Genomic DNA, 25,373 nt, shown 5'->3' on the forward strand with positions numbered 1-25,373 from the left:
CAAGGACATTGCTGCAGGAAGTTGCTTACTGAATATTCAAAACTTGGCAGTTAATATTTGTAGGCCATCTACTGATTAAAGAATCTTTATTTGATGAATCACTGCATTTTAACTGATTTGTTTGATAGCTAAATGAATGAATACATTGCTACAACAATGAAGATGCCTTGTATAAGACACTGAGGCAAATGTGGAATAAGCTAAAATTCAGCTAAGAAAATTTGATAAGAGGTTATTGGGAGAAAAGAAACCCCATCTTTTTCCATTCATGAGGGGAACAAACTAGTATTCTCTTAACTTGAAGTCCTACTAGTTGAAACTTAAAATTGCTGAATCGCTTAATGAAATTGTAAGGTTGCAATCCTGTAGTATCTCAAGAGCCATGCAGTTGTTCTTCCTTTCACCTTCCAAGACGGGAGCAGAGTAGACCTCAAAGGGAGCATTCTGAAATGGCGTCTTTCCATCTACAACTCTACCACCTTGTGAGGCTGGTTCTCTTAGGTGTCTGGCACAAGGTATGGTGACATCATGTGTCATTTGCAAAATGAGATTCACGGTGTGACTTGCCCTCACTGTTCCCTTTGTGGAAGCTGATGCTGTTTCATCTCAAGGCCAAGAATAATTTTTAGAAAAGCAAAAGGGTCTCAAGAAAGCTAAGACACAAGGGGCTGAAGAGGGGCTGAAAGATCCTGAACAGTAGTGAAAGAAACCAAATCGTTGTCCTTCCCTATTTCTATCCTGCCAGACTATGGATAACAGTACATTAGTAGTTTCAAAAAGCTCCAAGAATGAATCACTCCAAATAAAAAATAGAATTGTTCTACCTATATGAGGCTATCCACGGAGGAGGCAAATGATGAAATATGCATTACTATGTTGGAATGCAAAATATAATATTAAAGGCAAAGTATCAAGAATCAATACCAGCATTCTTTTCCCAGAGGGAATGAAACTCATGTCATCTGCCAAAGGCCCTCTGAAGAAGCCAGGTCTTGATGGCCATCCAAAATCTTAGCAGAGTCAGGCCATTCTGATCTCTAAGATAGATTGTTCCAAGGAAGGGGGCTGTGATAGAGCAGGCCTGCTTCCATGATCCCTGATGGCAATGCTGCTGAGGGATCAGGACTAGAGTGAGCCCTCTCTTCCAGATCTTAACTGGTCCAGCACTCCCTCCGCTAATTAGATGCATTGAGAGAAACTCACAAATATGGAGAGCAGGCCCCTTGTCCCCTTTCTCTGTCACTTCCCAGGAGCTGGGAATCACTATACTTGTAGGTGGCTGTCAGGTTCTTGGGGCTGACTCAGCCAAAAGTATTTCTTCCAAGCAGGATTTTTGCAGAGTCTTCTTTAGCAAGATTTATGGAGATGAAAGGGATAGGGTTACAAGAATTTCAGCAGCTGAACTCTTTCCAGTTCAAAACGAATTAATCCCTGCAGTGTTCTCAACTTATTTCTTAATGGCTTTTTTTGTGAATCAACAGCAAAGAGGCAGTTCTTTCCACAACTAATGGAGAAGTTGGCAAAAGCCATCACCCGAGTCCCTATCAGTCTGTGAACCATTTTCGTAGCCATGCCAAAGTGGCATTCCACAGCAGAAGAGTGGAGAAGATGAGCACAGTCTATCCACAGCCAGGTGCAGATGAAATTTTCTCTACTCTTCCCTATGGAGCTACATTTTTTATAGGGTTCTGACTTGGTGCCACCTAAAATTTTCTCAGTGTCTCATCCCTTTTTTCAGCACCCAATGATAGTCCTGCATCCATGCAGACTCTTTTGCTTCTGATTGATTCCCCCACTTGGTTAAGCTAGTTCTAGGAATCAGTCCAGTTGTGGGAATCAGCACATGCCTCAGAACCCAGTCTTTGTTTCTGTGTACTGTGGTGTAGTGATTAAGATCCTGGGAGTTCACCTGTAGGCACGGAAGCTGGCTGGGTGACTTTGAGACAGTTTCTCTCTCTCATCCTAACCCAGTGCACAAGATTGTTGTAGTGGGGAAAATGGGAGGTAGGAACATTATGTACGCTGCTTTGAGTTGTTAAAAAATAAAAGGAGGAAAATTATTATTATTATTATTATTATTATTATTATTATTATTATTATTATTTCAATTCTTTCTGTTTAGCTCTCTGTGCCTTCAGAGTTTCCGTAGCTGTTTTCTCTCCACCAGAGATTTTCATTCACTTTTGTTGTTTTATTGTTTAAGCCCAAAGCCTTCCTTTTCAAAATGCTTGTGTAAACATTTCCTTTTCTCATTAACACTAGATGAAAAGCAAAATGCTAGCTGTTGGCATGTATTACTACTCCTATAAGCAATGATTAATACATGGTCATTAGTGGGTTTTAGGGGCACCTTATTTTTCCCAGGCTTTTTCTAAAATCCAGGAACCCCCATGACATTAATCTGTGCAAAATAAAATAGAAATTCATAGGCCTTTACTCTCAACATTTCTTCCTCCAGACATGGAATTGCACATTCCTCCAGGCTGGATGGAATTTCCAGACCATTTAACACCATTCATGTTCCTTCTTTATGTTCCTGGCTTCTCATTACTTTTGACCAGCAAAATCACACGGGTGTGCACCTTTTTACTGATGAAGACTGCAAAATTCCTAATCATATTGCCAAACCCCACACAGCTGAACAAGATCAAGCCTGCAAGGACAATCAGACTTTGGTTAGGTATCCTTAATGCCAATCTGGGGTAAATGCAGAATCTTGGAAACTGCAAGAAGAATTTCCAGCCACCGTTTATAGCGGGTTCATTAACGTGGAGTCTCTGTGAATGATTTGAAATGCTGCTTCTGAGTTTTTCTGCCACCTGGAGTGAGTCGCCTTTTATAAGATAAGATGCTAATGACTGTGCCTTCTATCTCTTGACTGTTTATGTCTGCTCTCCCTTCCAATCCTTTTCCATCTTCCCCACAATCTCTCACAAACTGTAACAGTCTGTGGGAATGACCTTGGGAGACAGGAGGAAGAGCTGCAGGCTAGGCAGATAAGAGGCAGTTTAGCCCACAGAAGCAATGGAGGCATGGAAAACATCTCAGAAGGGACCCTCCCTAGTTTCTTGGACTGGAAAGGGGAGGGGGGAGAGATGTACTTTCAGACTTGCTAGATTCTGTTCATATAACCTTACAATAAAGACAGAGCTAGTACTCCTGGGTGTGCTTCTTGTCTGGACTACCTCACAAAGCTGACCCGAACAAGGAGGCATTAATATAGTCATGGACCACAATGGGATGGATGTTGGCATCTGCCTATTTAGGCAACAGTTTAAAATGAAATGTATTTCTTCACTTTTCAGAAGTGCAGCAGTGAATGCTGGCAGTCACATGTCGATAACTGTCAACATTTACCCTTAAAATCTTCTCAGTTTTTAGACATTTGCAAAATTAATCTGGGATTGTGACCAAATTTCAGACATTCTTTGAGACATATGTTAAGCTGATAATGGCTGCAGAGCCATCTGTTGAAGCAATCGGGAGACATAATATAATATTATACACAATGGACACAATCCAAACTTCATGAAACCCCTTGGATAACCACCGAGCGAATTGTGCATATGGTTATTCCTACTTTTTTTAGTAATAATTTTATTAAATATTACAGTTAAAAAGATAAAAACTAATACAAACTAAAAAAGAAAAAGAAAAAATAGAAAGTGTAGCAAAAAAGGAAAATAGAAAGGAAAAAATAAGAATATAGTAAAGAAAAAGAAAATAAATATATAAAGAAATTGGTTATACTTATTGATCATCACAACAAGTAAAAACAATTTTAGTAACTTTTCACCTTCTCTTAAAATACAACAAATGATCTCTTCTTCCCATATCTCATGTCTTATCTATGGACAAATCCTTAAAGTCTTGTCATTCAGTTCTGATCAGCAAAAGTCCATTAAGGGTTACCAGAAATAACAACAAACCTATTTTAACCTTGATCAAACAAACCAACTTTATATTCCTTCCTTTTATTTTTAGCAATCTTGATCTTTAATCCCTTCAAATAATGTCCTAGAAATTTATTTCTTTTCATTTTTTCTTTGACCCTTCTCACAAAATTCTTCAAAGCTTTAACAAGCCTCTTTTATAAATTCAATATAGGAAAGTTATCCAGGTCACTTTTTGGTTTCTTATCTGTATATCCCTTTTAATTTTTAAGACATCAGCCAGTTTCATTTGTATATCCAGTGTAGCATCTTTTTCCATATCATTCTTATGTAGTGTGTCATTTTTAAATCTACTTTCAGTTCAGTCTCAGTCTTGTCCAAGAAAACATGTTCCTCTTCCATAACATCTTTTAAACACAGTCTATATATAGAGGTAGTCACGCTTAAAATTAACTTCTGGGTCCATTGTTCACAAATATCCTTCAATACATCCAATGTTATGGTATTTTGCTCCATTCTGTATTAGTAAGTCAAATTTAAGTGTTCTTCTCCTTGAATTGTAATCTTTACTTCCTTCTAGTTTCTTCTAGTGTTCAACCTTCAAAGTTCCATCCTATCATGTTATTTTTTTAAGAATTCAAAACAACAACATTTTCCCATGGAAAGGATTCTTATAATTAATTTCAAAATCTTATTTCAAATCCATCTGGATCCTTAGTCAATTTGTAACTTTCCAAAATCAAAGTTCTAATCACCCTTTTGCCTTCTGTTTATTAAAAAAAAAAAGTTTTAAGTCCTTAAACTTGTATTTAAAACTTCTTTCATTGGGAGTTGAAGGAAACTCACCTGGTGCTGTCCAAAACTTGTTGATCCAAAGGTTCCTCATAGCCAAAAAGCAGTTAACAAGTAATATCCAAAAAATGATTAGAAAAGGAAGTATACAAACCCAGTGTCCTTAAAGGCACCAACCTATTCCCTTGTCTCCCTGGAAGTCCAGTAGAGTTTTGAATTAATAATGGCTTTCTTATTAACTACTTTACTGGTGTTCTGACATGGCTGTTTCAAAGAACTGATCCATCACCTCTTCCACATCTTTTTCACATGCTGCAGTAAGAATTTCCACACAGCGCAATTAGAACAATACATAATAACAGAATGAGTGCACAGGGAAACAAGTATGTTGCAATGCAGAATTTTCTAGGCAAGGCCATCATGAGTCAGAAGGAAGGGAGGGCAGACATTGAGAATTGAGAAACAGCAGAAGAAGGGGTGACTCTTGAATATGGTAGGAAGCTCAATTATTCATACAAGGTTAAACTTTCCCTTGTTCCCTGAAAATAAGTGCTGTTGAATCAGATTGCTTCAATTAATCTTTCTCTCTTGCATATGCACACACACACGTTATATATTTATGCAGAAAGAAATTTCAATTTATCTACAGGACCATGATGACTTACCCTAAAAGCATACTAATCCTTTTGGCAACCCAGAGGTTAAGAACCAGTAGCGGAAACTCTAGCTATAAGGATGGAGGCCTAGGAAGGGAAGACTAGATCCAGAATTTTCATTGTCCTCTAGATATGGAAGGTGAGGATCTGCAAAGATGATCTTCTATTATCCATAGATGCTGAGAGTTTGGAAAATCAGAACTGTGAAGTTTCAGGGGGAACTTCCATGCACAGAGGATGATTTCAGGGTAGGCAGTAGCTCGTTGGGGTAAATGCAGCTATCAAGTCTGCTGTTTTCATAAGATGGTGCAGTTCACCCTGTTATATTCTGTCCACAGGTCTGAAGCGGACGTATACTTGCAACATCTGTAACGTCACTCTAAACTCAATAGAACAGTATCATGCACACTTGAAGGGCTCGAAACATCAAAACAAGTAAGTTTGACTCTCTGTTAGGTGTGGTGAGTGAATAGGACATAGGGACTCGATTATTTTCCCTTCCCGTTATAATGAACCTGCATTTCTGGATATTGGATGCAGGCAGAATGAAAAAAAAAAAGCATTAAAATGAAAAGACTAGCACAGAAAAAGGAGTTTAAGTCACACTCCCAAAGGGTGTGGTCCTTGGTGACACATGTAAAAAGTCATAAATGTGGAAATGCCACATATTCAGAAAGCAGAATGAAGGGGCAAGGAGGGGCTTCTGCAGGGGGCTGTCAAAATTGGGAAGATGGAAATCGATTGGAATATTGTGATGCAATGTATGTGTGCGTGCATTTGTAAATGTGTGTTGGGTGTGTGTGTGTGTGTGTGTGTGTGAGAGAGAGAGAGAGAGAGAGAGAGAGAGAGAGAGAGAGAGAGAGAGGAGATTGAAGTGAAGCACTTCAATGTGTGATGAATAGCACTTATTTTATGCGTATAAAGAAAAAATTTAACCTTGTATGAACAATGTTCCTATCACCAGCTTGCCAATTTTAAACCCCCTCCCCCTTTGCTGACACCTCCTATTCTGTTACTCAGAACTAGCCATCGCGTGTTTGTGTATCTGGGTGTGCATTTGTGAAAAAGAGATATGTGGTTTCTTTATTTTGGGTTGTATTCTATTTTTACTTCCTAAGAAATATTCTGTAATAGCTAGATGATGGTGCCAGGATGCAAAAGGTCTCTCTCCAATATTAGGGGTTTTGCCCTACTTTATGGTGGGGGAGGAGAATGAGTTTAGTGAATTCCCCTTTTTATGAGCTATTCAATGAAAATTAGTGTGAAGACACTGTTTCATTTCACTCCCATGTTTAAATGAAGCAGCAGCACCCTAGTGCAATTCTGCGTTGATGCATCTTTTCTCCATTGCTTTATTGAACAATTTGCATGTTAAAAAAGGAGTGCGGGGGAGTGGGGAGGCGTGGGGAATAAACTATTTCTTCAGAAACAACATTCAGCATCCAGAACTCTCTTCTGTACACAGGGAGAGTCTACTTTGCCTATGTCTGATTCAGAAATCAGTCTGGAAATATGAAATTGCAAAAATCTCACCAGGTCTAGATCAGGTTAACCCTTGTCTCTCTCTCTCTCTCTAGACTTACTGTCTTCTCTTGTTATTTTTTCCAACCCTATGACATGTTGGAAATAAGTAATGGGGCTTGCAACTCTACCAGCCGAATAACTCTCCAAAAGTTAAACAAAATGGGAACCAACTTAGTATGGGGGGGAGGGGGGCAAAAGGAAGATTTGAGTCTGAACATGGGTCTGATCCAGCAAAGAACTGCAGGGAGAAAAAAATCCAGGAATATTCCCCAGTACATCCATACGGGAGAGGCATTTGGTCAGCGGCTCGCATATTGGTGACTGCTCCATTCTAAGCCTCCACTCTCTTCTCATCATGTGACTCAGAATGGCACATATGCACCCCATCTTGTGCACACATCCTCACAAACACACATGCATGCAACATGAGGGGACAGCAGCCACTCACACATAGTTGCAACATATTATGTTGTTACATGGAAGGAAATACAGATGCATTCTATAGTACTGCCAGTAAAGGGATTGGAAAACATTTCCAAAGCTGCGCTCTGCTTGCTTCCCCTGTATTATTTTTCATCCAAATTCAAGGTGTTGGTTATTACCTTTAAAGCCGTACATGGCATGGGGCCAGCCTCTCCCCTATGTCTTCAACCCGTCCCACCTGATCGCATAGAGAGGGCATGCTTCGGACCCCCTCAGTAAAAGAACTCCATCTAGCGGGGTCCAGAAGGCGGGCCTTCTCTGCTGTAGCCCCCGCTCTTTGGAACATTCTGCCTCCAGAGGTGCAATTGCCCCCCCCCCCCCTCCTGGCCTTCCGTAAGGCTTTGAAGACCTGGTTCTGCCACTTGGCCTGGGGCGGGGAGGGAATACTGTACTTCAAGCAGGGGGATGGCTAGCCCCATAGAGGCCTCCTGTCTTCAGCCTCAGATTTTTCATCTTCTTGGATCTTCCTTTTTTTAGTATTGTTTTAAATTTTGGATGTATTATGTGTTTTAGATATAGTTATAGTTTTAATGTTTTTTGTAAGTCACCCAGAGTCCCCTATTGTGGGGGAGATGGGCGGGGGAGAAATCCAATAAATAAATAAATAAATAAATAAATAAATAAATAAATAAATATAATCTCAGTCAAAGTAATATTCTCTACTTGCCCTTGCAATTTCCTCTGCCCATCTTATCACTCTTCAACGCCATGACTAGAATGTTTCCACTGAGGTTTTTTTTTAATTGCTAATATTCTTCAGAAATGCAAATAATTTTTCTCAATCCCTTCTTGTACCTTTTGTGCCAAAGCCATAAAGCTCACTTTATTAAGGGGAAGTTGGCCTTCACTCTAGAGGGATTTACAAAGGAGTTAGCCTAGCTTAAGTTGAATTGCTGGTGGCACTTGTAGACAAGGTGAACTATGAGTTCCACTCAATATTATGATTGCAAAATGGATTAACTGAATTCAGCAGAATGAGCTACTCTTGATCTGAGGCAAAAGGCCAAGAAGTGCTAGTCGAATGGACTAAATTTAAATCACTGACTGATGCACACAGAGATCTAGATGAAAGGTCACCCACATGCTGTCCAAGCAAGTTCACTTTTGAATACATTCAGAGCATTTTCCTGCTTCTAATTCGAGTTTAGGAATAAATTGGAATTTTCATATGCTTAAAAAATAATAGAGAATAATGCAGAAGAAAGATGGACTTGTCCTATCCCATAGACTTGGAATGAGAGGTCAAGAAGGATTCTCTAGAAAGATAGGGTGAGAAGCAAACAGTTTTGTCACAGTCAGATTCTTTAGCAAGTGAGTTAAACTTACAACATTAAGAAAAGTAGGTGTACCACTAACATAATGACCTGCAGGGCATAAAGTCAACAGAAGGAACATATTTAATTTGATTAACATGCAGAAGTGAACCTGAGGAGCTATCCAAAGAGAGAAGAGACATTGTCAAAACTGGAGGACAAAAGAAATCCCAAAATTTCAAAGAAAAGATTCAGGAGGCTTTCAGAACAAGCTGTCATGATCGCAATAGTAAGAGAGGAGATGAAAGTCTTGCACAACATGAAGACTGTATGTTGTCTGAAAATAGATTTTCAGTGTCAGGCATGAAAGGATAAGAAAAGATATCTCAGTCAAGAATCTGAACAAGTAGAGGAAGATAGTAAGGAAAAGAAAATGAGAGAATTTTTCAGAAATTCAGAGAAATCCCAGAAAAATGTATAGATAAGATAGGTATATTCAAGAGTAATCACAGATGAGAAGTAATAGAGGTTAAAGAAACATGGAAAAACTACACTCAAACCTTTTATAAGTGGAGTTACAGAATGACAAAATAGGATTAAAGAGATTATTGAAATGGAAGAACATTCTCTGTCACAGCACCTGCCCTTTAGAATGACCTCCCACCAGAGATCCAGATGGCTCCCACCCTGCTGATGTTCATTAAGCTATTAATTATTATTCATCCAGGCTTTGGGGAAGGTGAAGGTTGAGCCCCTGCTGGATGGATTTTTCTGGATATATGTTGCCTTCGGGCCCCTCATGATTTTTTTTTGATACGTTGTACTTTTTTTACTTTTTAATTATAAGCTACCTAGAGCCATTGAGAATTGAGCAGCCTATAAATTGTGTAAAAGGAAGGAAGGAAGGAAGGAAGGAAGGAAGGAAGGAAGGAAGGAAGGAAGGAAGGAAGGAAGGAAGGAAGGAAGGAAGGAAGGAAGGAAGGAATTGTCCATGCAATCACCAAAAGTAAAATCCAACTCAGTGCCATCAAATTAATTAATTTGTCAACTTTGATCTTTTTTTAAAAACAACAACAACAGTGTAATACAGAGAATCCCAAGGGGTAAGACAGAATGCATAGTAAAAGTACAGCTGAGAATCAGAGTCCAAGCAACCAAAAGATAACTCAGCAGTGGTCTCTGATTTTTCTGCCCCAGGTTGCTGAGCATCTCTCTCATTCCAAGGGTCCTTGATATTATTTCTGCAGAATTCTGAATCTTTTAAGACCATTACCCTTATGTATGGAATGGTTGGTTCTTGGACTGATAAAAATGCAGGAGACTGGTAAATAGTCAGCTGCGAGTTTCTCCATTATTAGTGAAGAGACCCGCCTCTTTGCCAGGCCATAGGAGGGCTGGTAGAAAGAAAGAAAATGAAAATGTCTCCACCCTAATCTTCACAGGGAAAAATTGGTTCCCAATGGGAAATATTTAAGGTTGCTGCAATTCTTGTAACCCCATCCCTTTCTTCTCAATAAATCTTACCAAACAGAACTCTGTGAGAATCATGCTTAGAAAGAATAACTTTTGGTTTAGGTAGCTGTTCTGTTAGGCTTTCTCTTGACTTCAATGTGACAGTTCATCCACTCTTGTAAACTTGAAGAGTGCTCTATTTTTTCAGAATTGAGGATCAGAGTCATAATGTACATAGATGTGGTAGGGACTGGACCACCTCAAATGTCTATGTGAGGGTCCAGATCCTCAAGCAAAAGAGAATCCTTGTCATTCTAATATCCTGGGATATTTATGACAGAAAGATGGATGCCCACCTTACCTGGATCAATAATGAACTGTCCTGGGGAGCAATCATTTTCTCTCTGTACACTTTTCTTTGGAATTAGCATTCTTATTAGTGTCACTGGGTAATCTCTCATCACATATACATTATGATATAAATTTGTCTAGTAATTCCTGAGACACTTAATAAAGCAGAAACAGTGTGATGTTATCAAATTCAGCAGCAAAAACATTCACAAATTTAATTCGAAATGGTAGTTAGAGATGTTCAGCCAGCCAGTTTTTGATAAGCAATTGCTTTGATCATTCTCCTTCGTCTTTATGATTGCTCTTACATGGTTTCCTTTGGAGATGAGAAATTAGGAATTCAGGGGAACGTCTGGTCTAAAAATTAGCTGGGGGTGGGGGAAAGCTCAGCCAAAGAGGAGAAGGAGCAGCTATGGATATATACTTGTTTTCTGAATACTTGCCTTGCCTCTCAATACAAGAAACAGTACTGATCATTTACAATTAAAATATTTAAAATAGTGGCATTCTACAAATGTGTAGAACTATGCAAAAGGCGATGGATATCCTGTCTTCACTGAGGAGGCATTAAGAGGATTAGGTTTTGTGTGGCTGACATTTCTATAGAAACACCAACAACTAAAAGATGGTGGAAAAATCTGACTTAGCAGAATTCCAGAACTGTATCCAGAGTTCTCAACACAGGAAAGGAATTACTCAGGAGCACGAACTAGAAATCTATCCTAGATATAAGGTAGGCATTCAGGCAGCTGACGTAGGTCCTGCTTCCAGCATTCCTAGGAGTTGCAAGCATCAGCTCAGCATCCAGGTGAACTCAGAAGCAACCGCAAATCCAGGATAGGCATTTAATTCCCAAAAAACCCTTTCAGGAAGGTACAGACTGTACTTCCACACGTCTCATTCTTCTAATTCAGCACTTGCTGATGCTTTGGGTTGGGCATGGTTGGCCACAGTTATTGAGTCTTGAGTAACGTTGCCAGATGTGGGCTGCAGAGGATCAGATGAACACGAAAGGGCAGCCAATAGATCCAGTGACTCTTTGAGATCATCTAGGATGTCTGACCCCTTCATGGATCACTGCCTTGTCGTGGCGAAGGGGCTTGCGTAACTCAGTGAAGCCATGAGCTATACCGTGCAGGGCCACCCAAGACGGACAGGTCATGACAGAGAGTTCTGACAAAATGTGGTCCACTGGAGAAGGAAATGGCAACCCACTCCAGGATCCTTGCCAAGAAAACCCCACGGACAATGTTAAAAGGCTAAAAGATATGACGCCGGAAGATGAGCCCCTCAGGTCGGAAGGTGTCCAATATGCTACTGGGGAAGAGCGGAGGGCAATTCCAAGTAGCTCCAGAAAGAGTGAAGCGGCTGGGCCAAAGCCGAAAGGACGTTCAGCTGTGGATGTATCTGGAAGCGAAAAGAAGGTCCGATGCTGTAAAGAACAATATTGTATAGGTACCTGGAATGTAAGATCTATGAACCAAGGCAAGCTGGATGTGGTCAAACATGAGATGACAAGATTGAACGTCGACATGTTGGGAATCAGCGAACTGAAATGGACGGGAATGGGTGAATTTAATTCGGGTGACCATTATATCTACTACTGTGGGCAAGAAACCCTTCGAAGAAATGGAGTTGCACTCACAGTCAATAAGAGAGTGGGAAAGGCAGTAATGGGGTACAACCTCAAAAACGACAGAATGATCTCAGTGCGTATCCAAGGCAAACCATTCAATATCACAGTCATCCAAGTCTATGCCCCAACCACTGATGCTGAAGAAGCTGAAGTTGACCACTTCTATGAAGACCTACAACACCTTCTAGAACTAGCACCAAAAAAAGATGTCCTTTTCATCATAGGGGATTGGAATGCTAAAGTAGGAAGTCAAGGAGTAATCGGAATAACAGGCAGGTTTGGCCTTGGAGTACAAAATGAAGCAGGGCAAAGACTAATAGAGTTCTGTCAAGAGAACAAGCTAGTCATAGCAAACACTCTTTTCCAACAACACAAGAGACGACTCTACACATGGACATCACCAGATGGTCAATACCGAAACCAGATTGATTACATACTTTGCAGCCAAAGATGGAGAAGCTCTATACAGACAACAAAAACAAGACCAGGAGCTGACTGTGGCTCAGATCATGAGCTTCTTACTGCAAAATTTAGGCTTAAATTGAAGAATGTAGGGAAAACCACTAGACCACTTAGGTATGACTTAGATCATATTCCTTGTGAGTACACCGTGAAGGTGATGAATAGATTTAGAGGATTAGATTTGGTAGACAGAGTGCCTGAAGAACTATGGACGGAGGTCCGTAACATTGTACAGGAGGCAGCAACTAAAACCATCCCAAGGAAAAAGAAATGCAAGAAAGCAAAATGGCTGTCTGATGAGGCTTTACAAATAGCTGTGGAAAGAAGGAATGCAAAAAGCAAGGGTGAAAGGGAAAGATATAAGCAACTGAATGCAGATTTCCAGAGAATAGCAAGGAGAGATAAGAAGGCCTTCTTAAATGAACAATGCAAAGAAATCGAGGAAAACAATAGAATGGGGAAGACTAGAGATCTCTACAAGAAAATTGGAGATATGAAAGGAACGTTTAGTGCAAAGATGGGCATGATAAAGGACAAAACGGCAGGGACCTAACAGAAGCAGAAGAGATTAAGAAGAGGTGGCAAGAATACACAGAAGAACTCTACAAGAAAGATCTTAATGTCCCTGATGTCCACGCTGGTGTGATCACTGACCTTGAGCCAGACATCCTAGAGAGTGAAGTCAAGTGGGCCTTAGGAAGCATTGCTAACAACAAAGCTAGTGGAGATGACAGTATTCCAGGTGAGTTATTTAAAATACTAAAAGATGATGGTGTTAGAGTGCTGCACTCAATATGCCAGCAAGTTTGGAAAACGCAACAGTGGCCACGGGATTGGAAAAGGTCAGTTTATGTTCCAATTCCAAAGAAGGGCAATGCCAAAGAATGCTCAAACTATCGCACAATTGCACTCATTTCACATGCTAGCAAGGTTATGCTCAAAATCCTACAAGCTAGGCTTCAGCAATACATGAACCGAGAACTACCGGATGTACAAGCTGGGTTTCGAAGAGGCAGAGGAACTAGAGATCAAATCGCCAACATTCGCTGGATCATGGAGAAAGCACGAGAGTTCCAGAAAAATATCTACTTCTGCTTCATTGACTATGCAAAAGCCTTTGATTGTGTGGATCACAACAAACTGTGGCAAATTCTTAAAGAGATGGGAGTACCAGACCACCTTACTTGTCTCCTGAGAAATCTGTATGCGGGCCAAGAAGCAACAGTTAGAACCGGTCATGGAACAACCGATTGGTTCAAAATAGGGAAAGGTGTACGACAAGGCTGTATACTGTCACCCTGCTTATTTAACCTATATGCAGAGTACATCATGAGAAATGCCAGACTGGAAGAATCACAAGCCGGAATTAAGATTGCAGGGAGAATCATCAACAACCTCAGATATGCAGATGATACCACCCTAATGGCAGAAAGTGAAGAAGAACTAAAGAGCCTCTTGATGAGGGTGAAAGAGGAGAGTGCGAAAGCTGGCTTGAAACTCAACATTAAAAAAACTAAGATCATGGCATCTGGACCCATCAATTCCTGGCAAATAGAAGGGGTAGAAATGGAAGCAGTAACAGACTTCATTTATCTGGGCTCCAAGATCACCGCAGATGGAGATTGCAGCCATGAAATTAAAAGATGCTTGCTCCTTGGGAGGAAAGCTATGGCAAGCCTAGATAGCATATTAAAAAGCAGAGACGTCACCTTGCCGACAAAGATCCGCATAGTCAAAGCTATGGTTTTTCCAGTAATAATGTATGGCTGTGAGAGCTGGACCATAAAGAAGGCTGAGCACCGAAGAATTGATGCCTTTGAACTGTGGTGCTGGAGAAGACTCTTGAGAGTCCCCTGGACTGCTAGGAGGTCAAACCAGTCAATCTTAAAGGAAATCAACCCTGATTGCTCATTGGAAGGATCGATAATGAAGCTCAAGCTCAGATACTTTGGTCACCTAATGCGAAGAGAGATCTCTTTGGAGAAGACCCTGATGCTGGGAAAGATTGAAGGCAAAAGGAGAAGAGGACAGCAGAGGATGAGATGGTTAGATAGCATCACTGAAGCAATGAGCATGAAACTGAGCCAACTCCGGGAGGCAGTGAAGGACAGGAAGGCCTGGCGCAATATGGTTCATGGGGTCACGAAGAGTCAGACACGACTTAACGACTAAACAACAACAACAACAGGATGTCTGAGGTTTCGCTGTACAAACTTCACAGCCCAAGTCTGTGGCCACAGGTCCAATGCCTGTAGGGTTTTCCTGTTCCCTGCCTGCTGTGCTGACTTCTGAAGCTTCCTTGGGTTCCACTTCTTGGGCAGCAGAATCTTCTACCTGGGCCATGACAGATAAAGATCTGTCTATCTATCTATCTATCTATCTATCTATCTATCGATCTATCTATCTATCTATCTATCTATCTATCTATCTATCTATCTATCTATCTATTTTTAAAAATCCCCTGTGAGTGTTCTGTGTCTTCCTCAACCTCAGGTCTTCTATCAGAGGCCTGGGAGTTTGAGGGTCCTGCACAGGATCTTGGCTGTTCCTAGCCCTGCACTCTTCTGGACAAGGAGCTCCGATGTTGCTCCTGGGATCTGTTGGAGCCCCTTGCCAAGCTTAGGAGTCCTGTTGTAGTAGCATTCTATCAATTTCAGGTTCTCTTGTCTCGTCCACGTATGGTTTGTTCCAGTAGCTCACTTATCATCAGATTGTCCTGGTTCCCCAACATCTGGCATGGACCTTGTTAATCCAGGTGATGTCCGAGCTGGCATGACTCTCTTAGTTTGTGTCACTCTTATATCCAAGGTAGGCAGGTGAAGCGTTAGGGGACCATTGCCAAAGGACCTGCTGGTAAGGTAGGTACCAGCCAGAATGCAAATCTCCGTCTCACATGTCAGGGTGTTGCTTTAACCACTACGCTATCTAACCTCTCTCTTTCTCTCTCTCTCTCTTTCTCTCTCTCTCTCTTTCTCTCTCTCTCAATAATACATATTAACCAATATTTGTGTTCTTTTTACTTTATGATCTGTCTCAAAAGTGCTTTGTACCTCGAAGCATAACCTTTTACTTATTTTTATAGATACATACACACCCAAACTTAAGGAATCAAATAACATAAGTACTAACATACTTTAATTAAAATATTATCTCTTAGCTTTATAGCTCACCTTTTCTCCAGGAAAAAGGAAACTTCCTTGGGCAGCTTCCTTTCATTTTATCCCCACAACAGCCCTGTGAAATAGGCTGGGCTGAGAGAGAATGGCTGGTTTGAAGTCTCTTGACCAGTTTCCATGGCTGATGGTAGCTTTAAAGCTGGACTGCAGATTTTACCTCCATAGTCAACATTGAAATTTCACAAATTCTGCTTGACTGAGAGAGGGATTTCATCCCATCTTTATTGTTTCCTTGGAAAAAGTCTCCTTGGTTTTGTCCCCCATGTCTGCATGCCCTGGTTGTTGCTTCAGGTCCTTTCGTGAGAAACTTTAGACCACCTCTTCTGGGGGGCATTCCATGTGTCCAATTTATTTTCTCATTAATATGATCACAATGTATTTGAACTCTCAAATTCAATTGGCAGAGACCAAAAAGTACTCTAAGAGATCTGATGTTCTTTGGTTTTAATGTACCAAACTCCCATCATGCTTCTGATTTTAAAATGAACACACACACACAAATAAATCACACTGATAAGCAGTAGCTGGAATGGTTTGGAGCCACAGAGCACAGAGGCAGATACTGTATGCAAGAAATGTATGATGTTACCTAGCATGAGAACCTTTCTTGGCTCAAGAGCCAGACTGGCTCCTGAGAAACTGTAGCTCCACCTCCCTATTAAGTCCCACCTCTTCTGTTCCTTGCATCGGAGAAGTACCCTGCTATCACAACAGATAGTTCCATGCTTCTTTACACATGGGAAAAGGGGTCCATGTTGGAAGGGGTTTCAGAGCAGAACTTCTACCTGGGACTCAGTAGACAAGATGAGGAGATCTCTGAGGCTGCATCTGTACCATAGGTGGGAAGGTCCTCCCCCATAAATAAATCCATAAAACATCAACTTTTCAATCCTGGTGTCAGCAAAAAGTCCATAAAGGGTTGCCAGAACTTTGCAAATGTCTTATTTTAACCTTGATCAAATAAACCAACTTCATATTCCGTCCTTTTACTTCTAACAGTCTTAATCTTTGGTTCATTCAAATATTGTCGTAGGATTTCATTTCTCTTCAATTCTTCTTTATCCCATTGCACAGATTTCTTCAAGGCTTTAACAAGCCTCTTTTGTGGATCCAATAATAAAACATTTTCCAGGTCATTCTCTTGGTTTATCATTTGTATTTCCCCTTTAATTTTTAAAATTTCATCTAGTTTCTTTTGTATATCCAATAAAGTGTCCCTTTCTAAATCATTCTCTTGGCCTGACATTTGTAGTTCCACTTTCGGTACTTTCTCTGCCTTGTCAGACAAAATTTGCTCCACATCTGTCCATCCCTGATTGACATTGTTTGGACATAATCTATCCATAGAATCAGACATCATTACACTGACACTGATGCTGACACTGATACTGACACAGTTGATATTGTAGCTACTAATTTCTGGCTCCATTTTTCAAAGATCTCCTTTAATATTTCCAATGTTACGACATGTTGTATCATTTTGTAAGTCCCAATTAACCAACACCAAAAGCTGGCTTGTATTTTTTCCCTTCTAATTAGAATCTTTAGTCCCCTCTAGTGTCCAGTTTCTAAAATCATAAAGCCGCTTATCTGTGTTATGAGCCAAGATAGCCAAAATAATTCTGGTTCCCACAAGAAGCTATTTATTTTTTATAGTTAATTCCAAAATCTTTTGGTAAAAGTTAATATTCCAAATTTAATTGGGCCCTTAATCCATTTGTAACTTTCTTAAACCAAGATATTATTTAGCTGTTTGCTTATTTCAAATTCTTTAAGTTCTTAAGCTTGTAATTAATTTTTCTTTTGTTCAGAGTTGAGGCTAAACTCACCAGACAACTTTTCAGACTTGTCATTCTGAAGGTTTCTAATAGCTTTAAGATGGTTAATAGGCAACTTCCAAAAGTGATTAAGAATAGTGTCCTTTAAAAGGCTCCGCAGTGATTGTGAGCAAGATGGCTAATCCTGTTGTCTCCTGGTGCTCAAACCCATGAAAAACCACTGTCCTGCAGTCTCCTCATGAGGAACAGCTATCCAAAACACATGTGGGCAATCTCCTATATTCTTCTTATCCAGAGAGGTTCTGAAGAACCGGTCTACTCATTGGTTCTTTGGTCTTTGCCGCGATCATTGTCTCCGCTTTCGTTCACCATATCTCCCCTGGAAGTCCAACACCATAGGCATTTAAAACACTGAGCCAAAAGGCAGCTTCTTCAATACCTGCTAAATAGAAACAAATAGCTATTTTATCTTGTTGTTGATGCCTATCGCTTTCTATCCCTATAGAACTTCTCTTTCCTATCAGCGATTGTTGGGCAATACATTACAAACTCTGTTCCTATTACTTGTCTCTAATCCTGCAAGCTACTCCTAGTTTTCATCCCTACCAATATAGGCTGAACAACCTCATCCGGTAGCCTCTTTCTGCCCTAGAGGCCCAAAGAGAGTGTTCGTTGGCTTCAGACATCTAACTGGGGTTTAAGAAATTCAGGATCCTTTCCAGTAAAATGAGGTGAGCTCAGGCCTAGAAATAAGGGAAATTAGGCCAATGAAGGACATTAGGTTTCCCAAAGCACAGCCAATTCTGTTTCTGAGCCCACAACAAATCAGAACACCTTCCAGATTCATCAAACGTTTTTGAAAAAGCCAGGATCGCTTTATTGCCATCTTGCCAGCATGTGATTCCAGCCTGTTTCAAAGAAGAGAAGCTTTGTTCAAGCTGATCCCATTCTCCCCATTGATTGTCAGCTATTCTTGGCAATGCCACAATGGTTTCAAAATAGCAACCATTATTATGAGCTACTAGGACATCCACAGTCCTTAACATTAAAAGGGGGCTAGACCTTTCAGAACATCTGCTATAGAGGCCAAGGATAACAACTTTAATTAAGGGCTTGGGACACAAGCTGAACTGATTGAGTCATTGTCTAACAGGCTGTTCTTGAAACAAGGGTGGTTCATTTCTGCCCATTCCAAAAGAGAGTGCAACCAAAACAAAGCCGGCATGCTGCCGGAAGAATAGGGCCCAGGGCTGCCATGCCAGTTGCTGAGGGTGCTGTTCGTGCTGATCACAGGTTTCATGAACATCCTGGTTTCTATGGGGATCTGCAGTAACGGGAGGCAGGAGTTTTATGTAGCTCCCCTAATGGAGGTCACACAAGCTTCAGAACAGTTGAGGGAAAGCACATGGCTGCTCCTTGGTTTCTTTCTAATGTTAGGCCAAAAGGGAGGAAGCCCTATGCTCTGCTCCCAATCGCTGATGCATCGTCTCAGGGCAAGTGGTGAAATTAGACTCAGTGCTTCAGGGGAAGCCGCCGATTAAAAATGGAGCAAGCCATTTGTGGAGTTCAGACAGCTGGCCTGGTGCAGGGCTTGAAACAGCCCAGCATGAAATCACATAAAATTACAGAGACAGATGGATTGCATCCACCTAGTGATGTAAAATACAACAGCCACCTAGGACCACTCTTAAGAGATAAATACAATCTGTGAATTGTACTCGTGTAAAATGAGTGAATAGAAGTATTCAGTTTTAACGAGTAGAATAGAAGTTGTTAAACTATAGATCTAAAATGATCATGCTAACTCAAGATCACTCTAATGTAGAAAGAGAAGAAGAAATGCTATTGCCATCAAAGACCAGCCAGATGAAATACTTAAAAAATTGAAGCAATAATATAAAAGCGGGAAATTGTTTATTCAATGTTACATTTTGAACTTTAACTTTGGCTTATCCATGACCCAAGAAGAGTAAAAATTCTGGGGAGAGAGGAAAGGAGTAAAACTTTAGAGGCATGATCTGGTTCCCCCTAGATTGAAAGTGATCAGAAAATACCTATGAAACCAAACCGATTGGGAAGAGTCTATTCTTCATCCAATAGTTGGCAATTGCTGGCTCTTATTTCCACTTTTTTCAGATAACAAGAGTTTCCCTAAAAGGCTACAGACAGAGACAGCCCCTACACACAAGTTTGAATCCTTAGCACTTGATCTCACACAAAAGTGGCTTCAGAGGCTGAAGGATTCCATGAAAATCTTGCACACCTGAAGCTTTCAGATATTGGGAATGTCCTTCAGAATAAGAAAGCAAGCTAGTGAAACACTGAAAAAGCAGCACTTCTTCCCCCCAAAAGCCCACATATTATGAGCCTTGAAGCCCAAGTCTCACCACACAACTTTTTGAGGTCTCCTTTGGAAAGGTAGCATCAAAAATTCAGACAAGCACTGATCCACTTAAAAGCAGACAAGACAAAATAATTCTGAAAATCATACAATGTGGCATGATCACCTGATCATTCCAGGAAGTGCTGCAAAAGAGAAGCAATCTCTGTGAGGAACCCCACAATGCTAGGAGGGTGTGAATAGGGGTGGGTTTTTTCCTTTATTCTGGCAAGATTTATCCTACCATGGAGTCACATGGAATGAAAATCAGGTCTACTCTCAGCATCTACTCTATGAAGAAATTATTTTACATCCCTCTTCATAGAATTCTGAGAAAGTTTAGCCATCCCAATAATGACTGTAAAATTAAGATTTTTTCTTTCTTTCGAAGATCACTCAGTAATAAGAAATGTATTCTCCAGCTCAAGCCTGGAGATTTAACAGGGACTGGTGTGAGAGCTGCACAAAAACTGTTGGTTTTATTTAGACTGTTTGCACAGATGCTTAATTGGAGCTGGTATTTATTAACATAAGCTGTTTTGTCATTCCAAGATCTGAGCTAATCATAATATTATATCTAGTGTGCTGAAGAAAATATCATGTCCTCCTACGATTGCATCTGTATTTCACCTTGCCTGTGTTTGAGATCTATAAGTCACTTACAAAACCTGATTGACCTCCAAAATATAGATTTGATGTATGAAGCACATTGAGTGTGGTAGAATATATGTTTTGTGTTCAGAAGGTCATTGTTAATCTCCAGTTAAGAAAACCAGGCAGGAATGACTATTTTGCTCTAAAATTTTGGAAAACCACTTCCATCTAGAACAGTGGGAGATCAAGAATGCTCAACTTTTTTGGACCATGGTTATCCTTGGTGTTTGAATGGGATACTGGAGACTGGTGAGGCCAAACCAAAGGAGTGGACAGGGCCAGGACAAAAGTTAAATTTTATTTCATTTAAATGGAATCAAAGTAAAATCAAATTAAATACAGGTAATAGGAGTACTCCCCATCTACTGTATCTATTTAATTATTCTCCCATATGTCATATTAAAAAAGATAATTTGGGAGCAACTTTTGAAAAAGCTTTCAAAACTTTCAGACTTGCAAGATGGATGTTAGCCCTTCAAGGCAGTCCTGACAAGAAGCACAACTGTGATACTAACTCTATCTTTCTTGTAAGGTTCCGTTAACAGAATCTTGCAAGTCTGAAAGTACCCCTCCTGTTCCTTACTTCTACTCTCCCAAAAACTAGGGAGGGTCCCTTCTGAGATGCTTTCTCCACCCCCGTCCCTCCTTTAGACTCAAAAAGTCTAAAGTCTTCATTTATCAGACTGTTGTCTAAGTTGTGGCTCTTCTTCCTATCTCCCAAGGTCATTCCCACAGACCATTACAACCATGTTTTTAGGGCTCGCTTTAGAAGGGCACATCTGTAGCCTTCTTATTGGACAAAATATATTGAAATAGGTGGGCTCTGGAATGGCTTTTATGGAACTTCAGGTCAATCTGGGGCCAGTGCCAGGGCAAACCTGGGAGAGCATTCCGGAACAGCACTGGAATGAAATTTGGCAGCCTGGCCAATTGGCTATAGTTATGATCTCAAGATCCAAAAAGGATCCCAGTTCTACTTCTAACAAGATTAGGATCAGACCGCTTCCAAAGCAAGATGCTTTGAAAGTAGTCTCTTGCACTGAAAGTAGTCTCTTCATTGCTAAGAAGCCCAAATTCACATTTAACACTGCAGTTATTTTGGTGCCAGCTGTGAGTTCTAGCCCTGCCTTAGGCACAAAGCCAGCTGAGTGACCGTGGGCCAGTCCCTGTCTCTCAGCTCTGGGAAGAAGTAGGCCAGGGAAAACCACTTCCAACAATGTCTGTAAGAAAACTGTAGGGACTTGTCTAGGCAGTTGCCAGGAATAAAGTCTGACTCAAAGGCACCAAACTGACTGACTCATTATTTAGTGGTTGCAGTGAGCAGTCTGTTTTACTTTATCTACAAACTGAATTGTTTGGGGTTTTTTTCCTTCTGGTCCAAAGTATTCTCAATCATTTTCTCCAGCACCACAATCCAAAGGCATTGTTTTTTTCTTCATTCGGGTATTCTGAAAGCCCAAACTTCACAGACACATGTTGGAAGTGAGCAAACCATGGGCTTTACAAACTATCTTTCATGGTGTCTATACAGTGTAATATTTTGGGTAGATTTGTTACAGTCTTTCTCCCAAATAGCAGACATCTCTTATATTTCACGGCTGCAGTCACCATTGCTGGGAATTTTGAGTCTAGAAAGATAAAGATGATTTTTATTCGTTTATTTGAAAATATATATAACAGCCCAACTCACACAACCATGACTTTGGGCAGTATATATCATATAGCCTCGCCCCAGCTGGCCAAAAAATATTACAATAAAAATTATACAATACAACATCAACAAAATTAAGTCCATACTCCAATATCTCCGCCTATTTGCACTGAGTTCTCACTGCCTATTTTTACACACACAAAAACACCCATATTTATTGAGCAGCAGGCTCCCTTTTGCACTCTTATTTCACCATCAGCAAAAAAAATCCTGAAGACTTCTTTACTTTCAACCATCAAATTGGCATTTCAGGTTGTTAATGTTTTCCCCAGCAGTTTTAGTTCCAATCCTTATTTCTTCTAGTCTAGAATTATTCATGATATACATGAAATATAGGTGACCTTCTTAAATAAGGTGACGGTGTATAACATGACACATGCCTTTCCCAATTTTGAACCGTTTTTTTGTTCCATATCTTTTCTAAAACATCTGGATAGGTTGATTTCATGTGAAAGTCATGTATATCCCAGTCAAGTAGAACAACAGAACTTAAAAAAAAAATGCCAGCTAAGATTTGGAGTGAATTTTTGTGGCTTTTGACTCCAGTAGAATAATGGAATTCTCAGGACTGTAATCCCAAGACAGTTCATTAGTACCAGCTTGGTGAAGATTGAGTTAATGAGAACCTGGGAATTATAAAGTAGTTCTGTTATTCCATTGGCAGTACAGTGGACCCAGCTCTGCATTCAACCGTCCCTCCTGATTTTCTTTAACAATTAAAAAAAAACTCTATATACATAACTCTTGGAAGCATCACCAGTTTCTCTCTTGTGAAATTGATATTTCACTGTGAGATGAGCTTCTTTTTTAAGCAAAGAATAGAGCTGCATATGCTTCAAATGAAGTGTTTTAGATCTTATGCGAGCACAAGCACTTATCTGCTATTCATTAAAGCAACCGTGTCATTTTTTCAGGTACCTGGGTGGGTATTTTAATGAATCAAATATCAGCACATCTTTAATGCAACTTTTAAAGCAACTGTATCTATTTTTCTGACTTGTGTAGGAGCCAAAAAAAAGAGGGGCTCTTTTAACAGGCGAGATGTGCTTGCACTTGTGCGAAGTTTAAAGCATTTCCTCTGAATGAGTTTCAAAGCCAGCATAACCCTAGCAAATAGCATTATTTCAGCTTCAGCTGAAGCCTACCTTCTTCTCATTTTTTGGCCAGTGTCCTTGTCTCTGTGTCTTTCCTTTTCTCTGTGGAACCAGAAATGTAGGTCCTAGTCCTGGAGCAGATTACTCTTCTTTCAGACTCAACAACCAGTCTTCTGAAGAAAATGGTTGCTTCCTATCTGTACCTTTCATGACATCCATTTTGTGGAAACCCCCATGACACCATCCCAGAATTCCAGACATGTCCACAACCTTCTGAAGGTTGGGGACTCCTATGAGAATTGAACTGTCCTGAAAAAATAAGTCTTTCCAACATCTGAACAACTTATTCAATTTTTAAAGCTGCCATCCAGAGTTCTCTAACTTTACAAGAGATAGCATGAGATAGAGAATCTCAGAATTAGAAAAAAAATCATTGAGACCATCAAATCTAACTCCTGCTCAGTGCAGGAATCTCAAGAGATGATTCAACACATCTAATGAAGGGATACCCACCATTTCTCTGGATCCTTGCTTCTACAATTGAATTGTTCTTGTTTCTTCTAACATTCAGTTGGAATCTGTTTTCCTTTCATTTAAATCCATTCAAATCCATTACTCTGTGTTGTGCTCTCTGGAGTGATAGAAAACAGCTACTGACCTTCTGGGCAACATCACCTTTATCAATCTTCTCAAGTCAAAGCATGTCAAGGGTGTCCACAGAGGAGATCAAAAGAATCAATATGGCATCCATGACTGTGTGATTGAAGCCTTGCCCTTTAAAAAAGGAGCAGGGCTACAGTCACAGATGCCATCTTGACCTTTTGAATCCCCACCCCCACCCCACCCCACAAGATGCCCTGAGTTCTCATCACAGGACATTGTTTCTAGTCCCTTGATCATCATCCTGGTTGCCCTTTTTTTGATCTGTTGAAGTTTCTCCAAATCCTTCTTTAAGTGTCATTGTTATGCTTCCTAGAACATGAGTTCTAGGAAGATCATATTTTTCTCTGTTCCATTCGCTTCTGTATGTATTCTGTAGAGATTCATTTTTTTTTTTCCACAGTTAGTTTTCCATTGAACTCCAGGAAATGTTGTTAAGCACTGAAGTCATAAAGCACATCTGTCCCAAATTTAGGGCTAATCTGAATTGTTTTAACATTTATTAATAGTTATGGGTTTATTCTGTGCGCTTTCTGCTTCATGCTGGGAACCTACTGAAATATGAGGGAGGAAAATGGTCTGTAACATAATCAAAATTCTAGCAGATGAATAATTATCAAAGCTAGCTGGGATTTAACTGCATTTTAATTTATCGCCCCTTGCCTCTGAAAAGAATCTGAATAATTATCCTTCCTCCAGAAAGGGAGGATATAATATTTCTGTCATTAGGAGATTTAAATTTCTCATCTTTCCATTTCAGAGTAAGCAGAAAATAGTCATGTTGATATGTTTAAGTGCTTGATCATAGTTAGAAGATCATTAAACTCTGAAGCCTTTGATTTATTTTGGTTCCAAGTGACTAAAATGGTGTCCATCCATCTCAACATGGAACATTTGGGTTGTATTTGCATTACATTGCAAACCCTAAATCTTGGCTCATAAAACACCGTTGCTGTATTCATATAGCATGTAGTGCCCCCCCCCCCAGCCCCCCAATAAACTATATTCTGGCTTAACAATGATTTGGTTCATGCCAAGTGTTCACGGAGTTCTCACAACATGTTGAATCACTGACTGCCTGAATTGATTTTGGCCTTTCTTAGCGTTTTGGGCAAACCCAGCCTTGCTCTTATCGTTCATCATTTAGAGAAGAAAGCGAGCCAGAATTTAGACTTATTCACATACCGCAGTGAGCCATCCCTTGTTTAACCATTGTTTATTACCAACTGCCCTGGATTAAGCTTGCACAATGCACTGCATGATAAATGTTGGCTGTTTTCCTTCATCGTGCTAAGTCATACCAAACAAAGCAAAGCCTTTAAATATGTGGCCTTTTGGATGAGTGTAATTGAGTGTGTGTCGGCTTGCACGTGAATGTATCTGCTTGTGCATATCCATACAGGATCATAGGTCTGTAC

The 25,373-nt window shown here is 40.2% G+C and overlaps 1 protein-coding gene across 3 annotated transcripts in view; it reads left to right on the forward strand.

The window, feature by feature from the left end:
* ZMAT4 (zinc finger matrin-type 4) overlaps positions 1 to 25,373 on the forward strand; it is a 127,889-nt gene that overhangs the window by 100,751 nt on the left and 1,765 nt on the right. For all 3 annotated transcript variants that reach the window (XR_015798128.1, XM_088151963.1, XM_088151965.1), the window contains exon 6: positions 5,680 to 5,776. Coding sequence is in view for 2 of the 3 variants with exons in the window: in XM_088151963.1 (XP_088008089.1) it covers positions 5,680 to 5,776 (97 nt within the window). In the remaining variant the exon portion in view is untranslated. The remainder of the gene's footprint in view (positions 1 to 5,679; positions 5,777 to 25,373) is intronic.

This window comes from Python bivittatus, unplaced genomic scaffold (genome assembly GCF_059951505.1).
Source record: "Python bivittatus isolate LINGU-HERP-01145 unplaced genomic scaffold, Pbiv_v1 ctg000680_np1212, whole genome shotgun sequence".
In the NCBI taxonomy this organism is placed as follows: Eukaryota; Metazoa; Chordata; class Lepidosauria; order Squamata; family Pythonidae; genus Python; species Python bivittatus.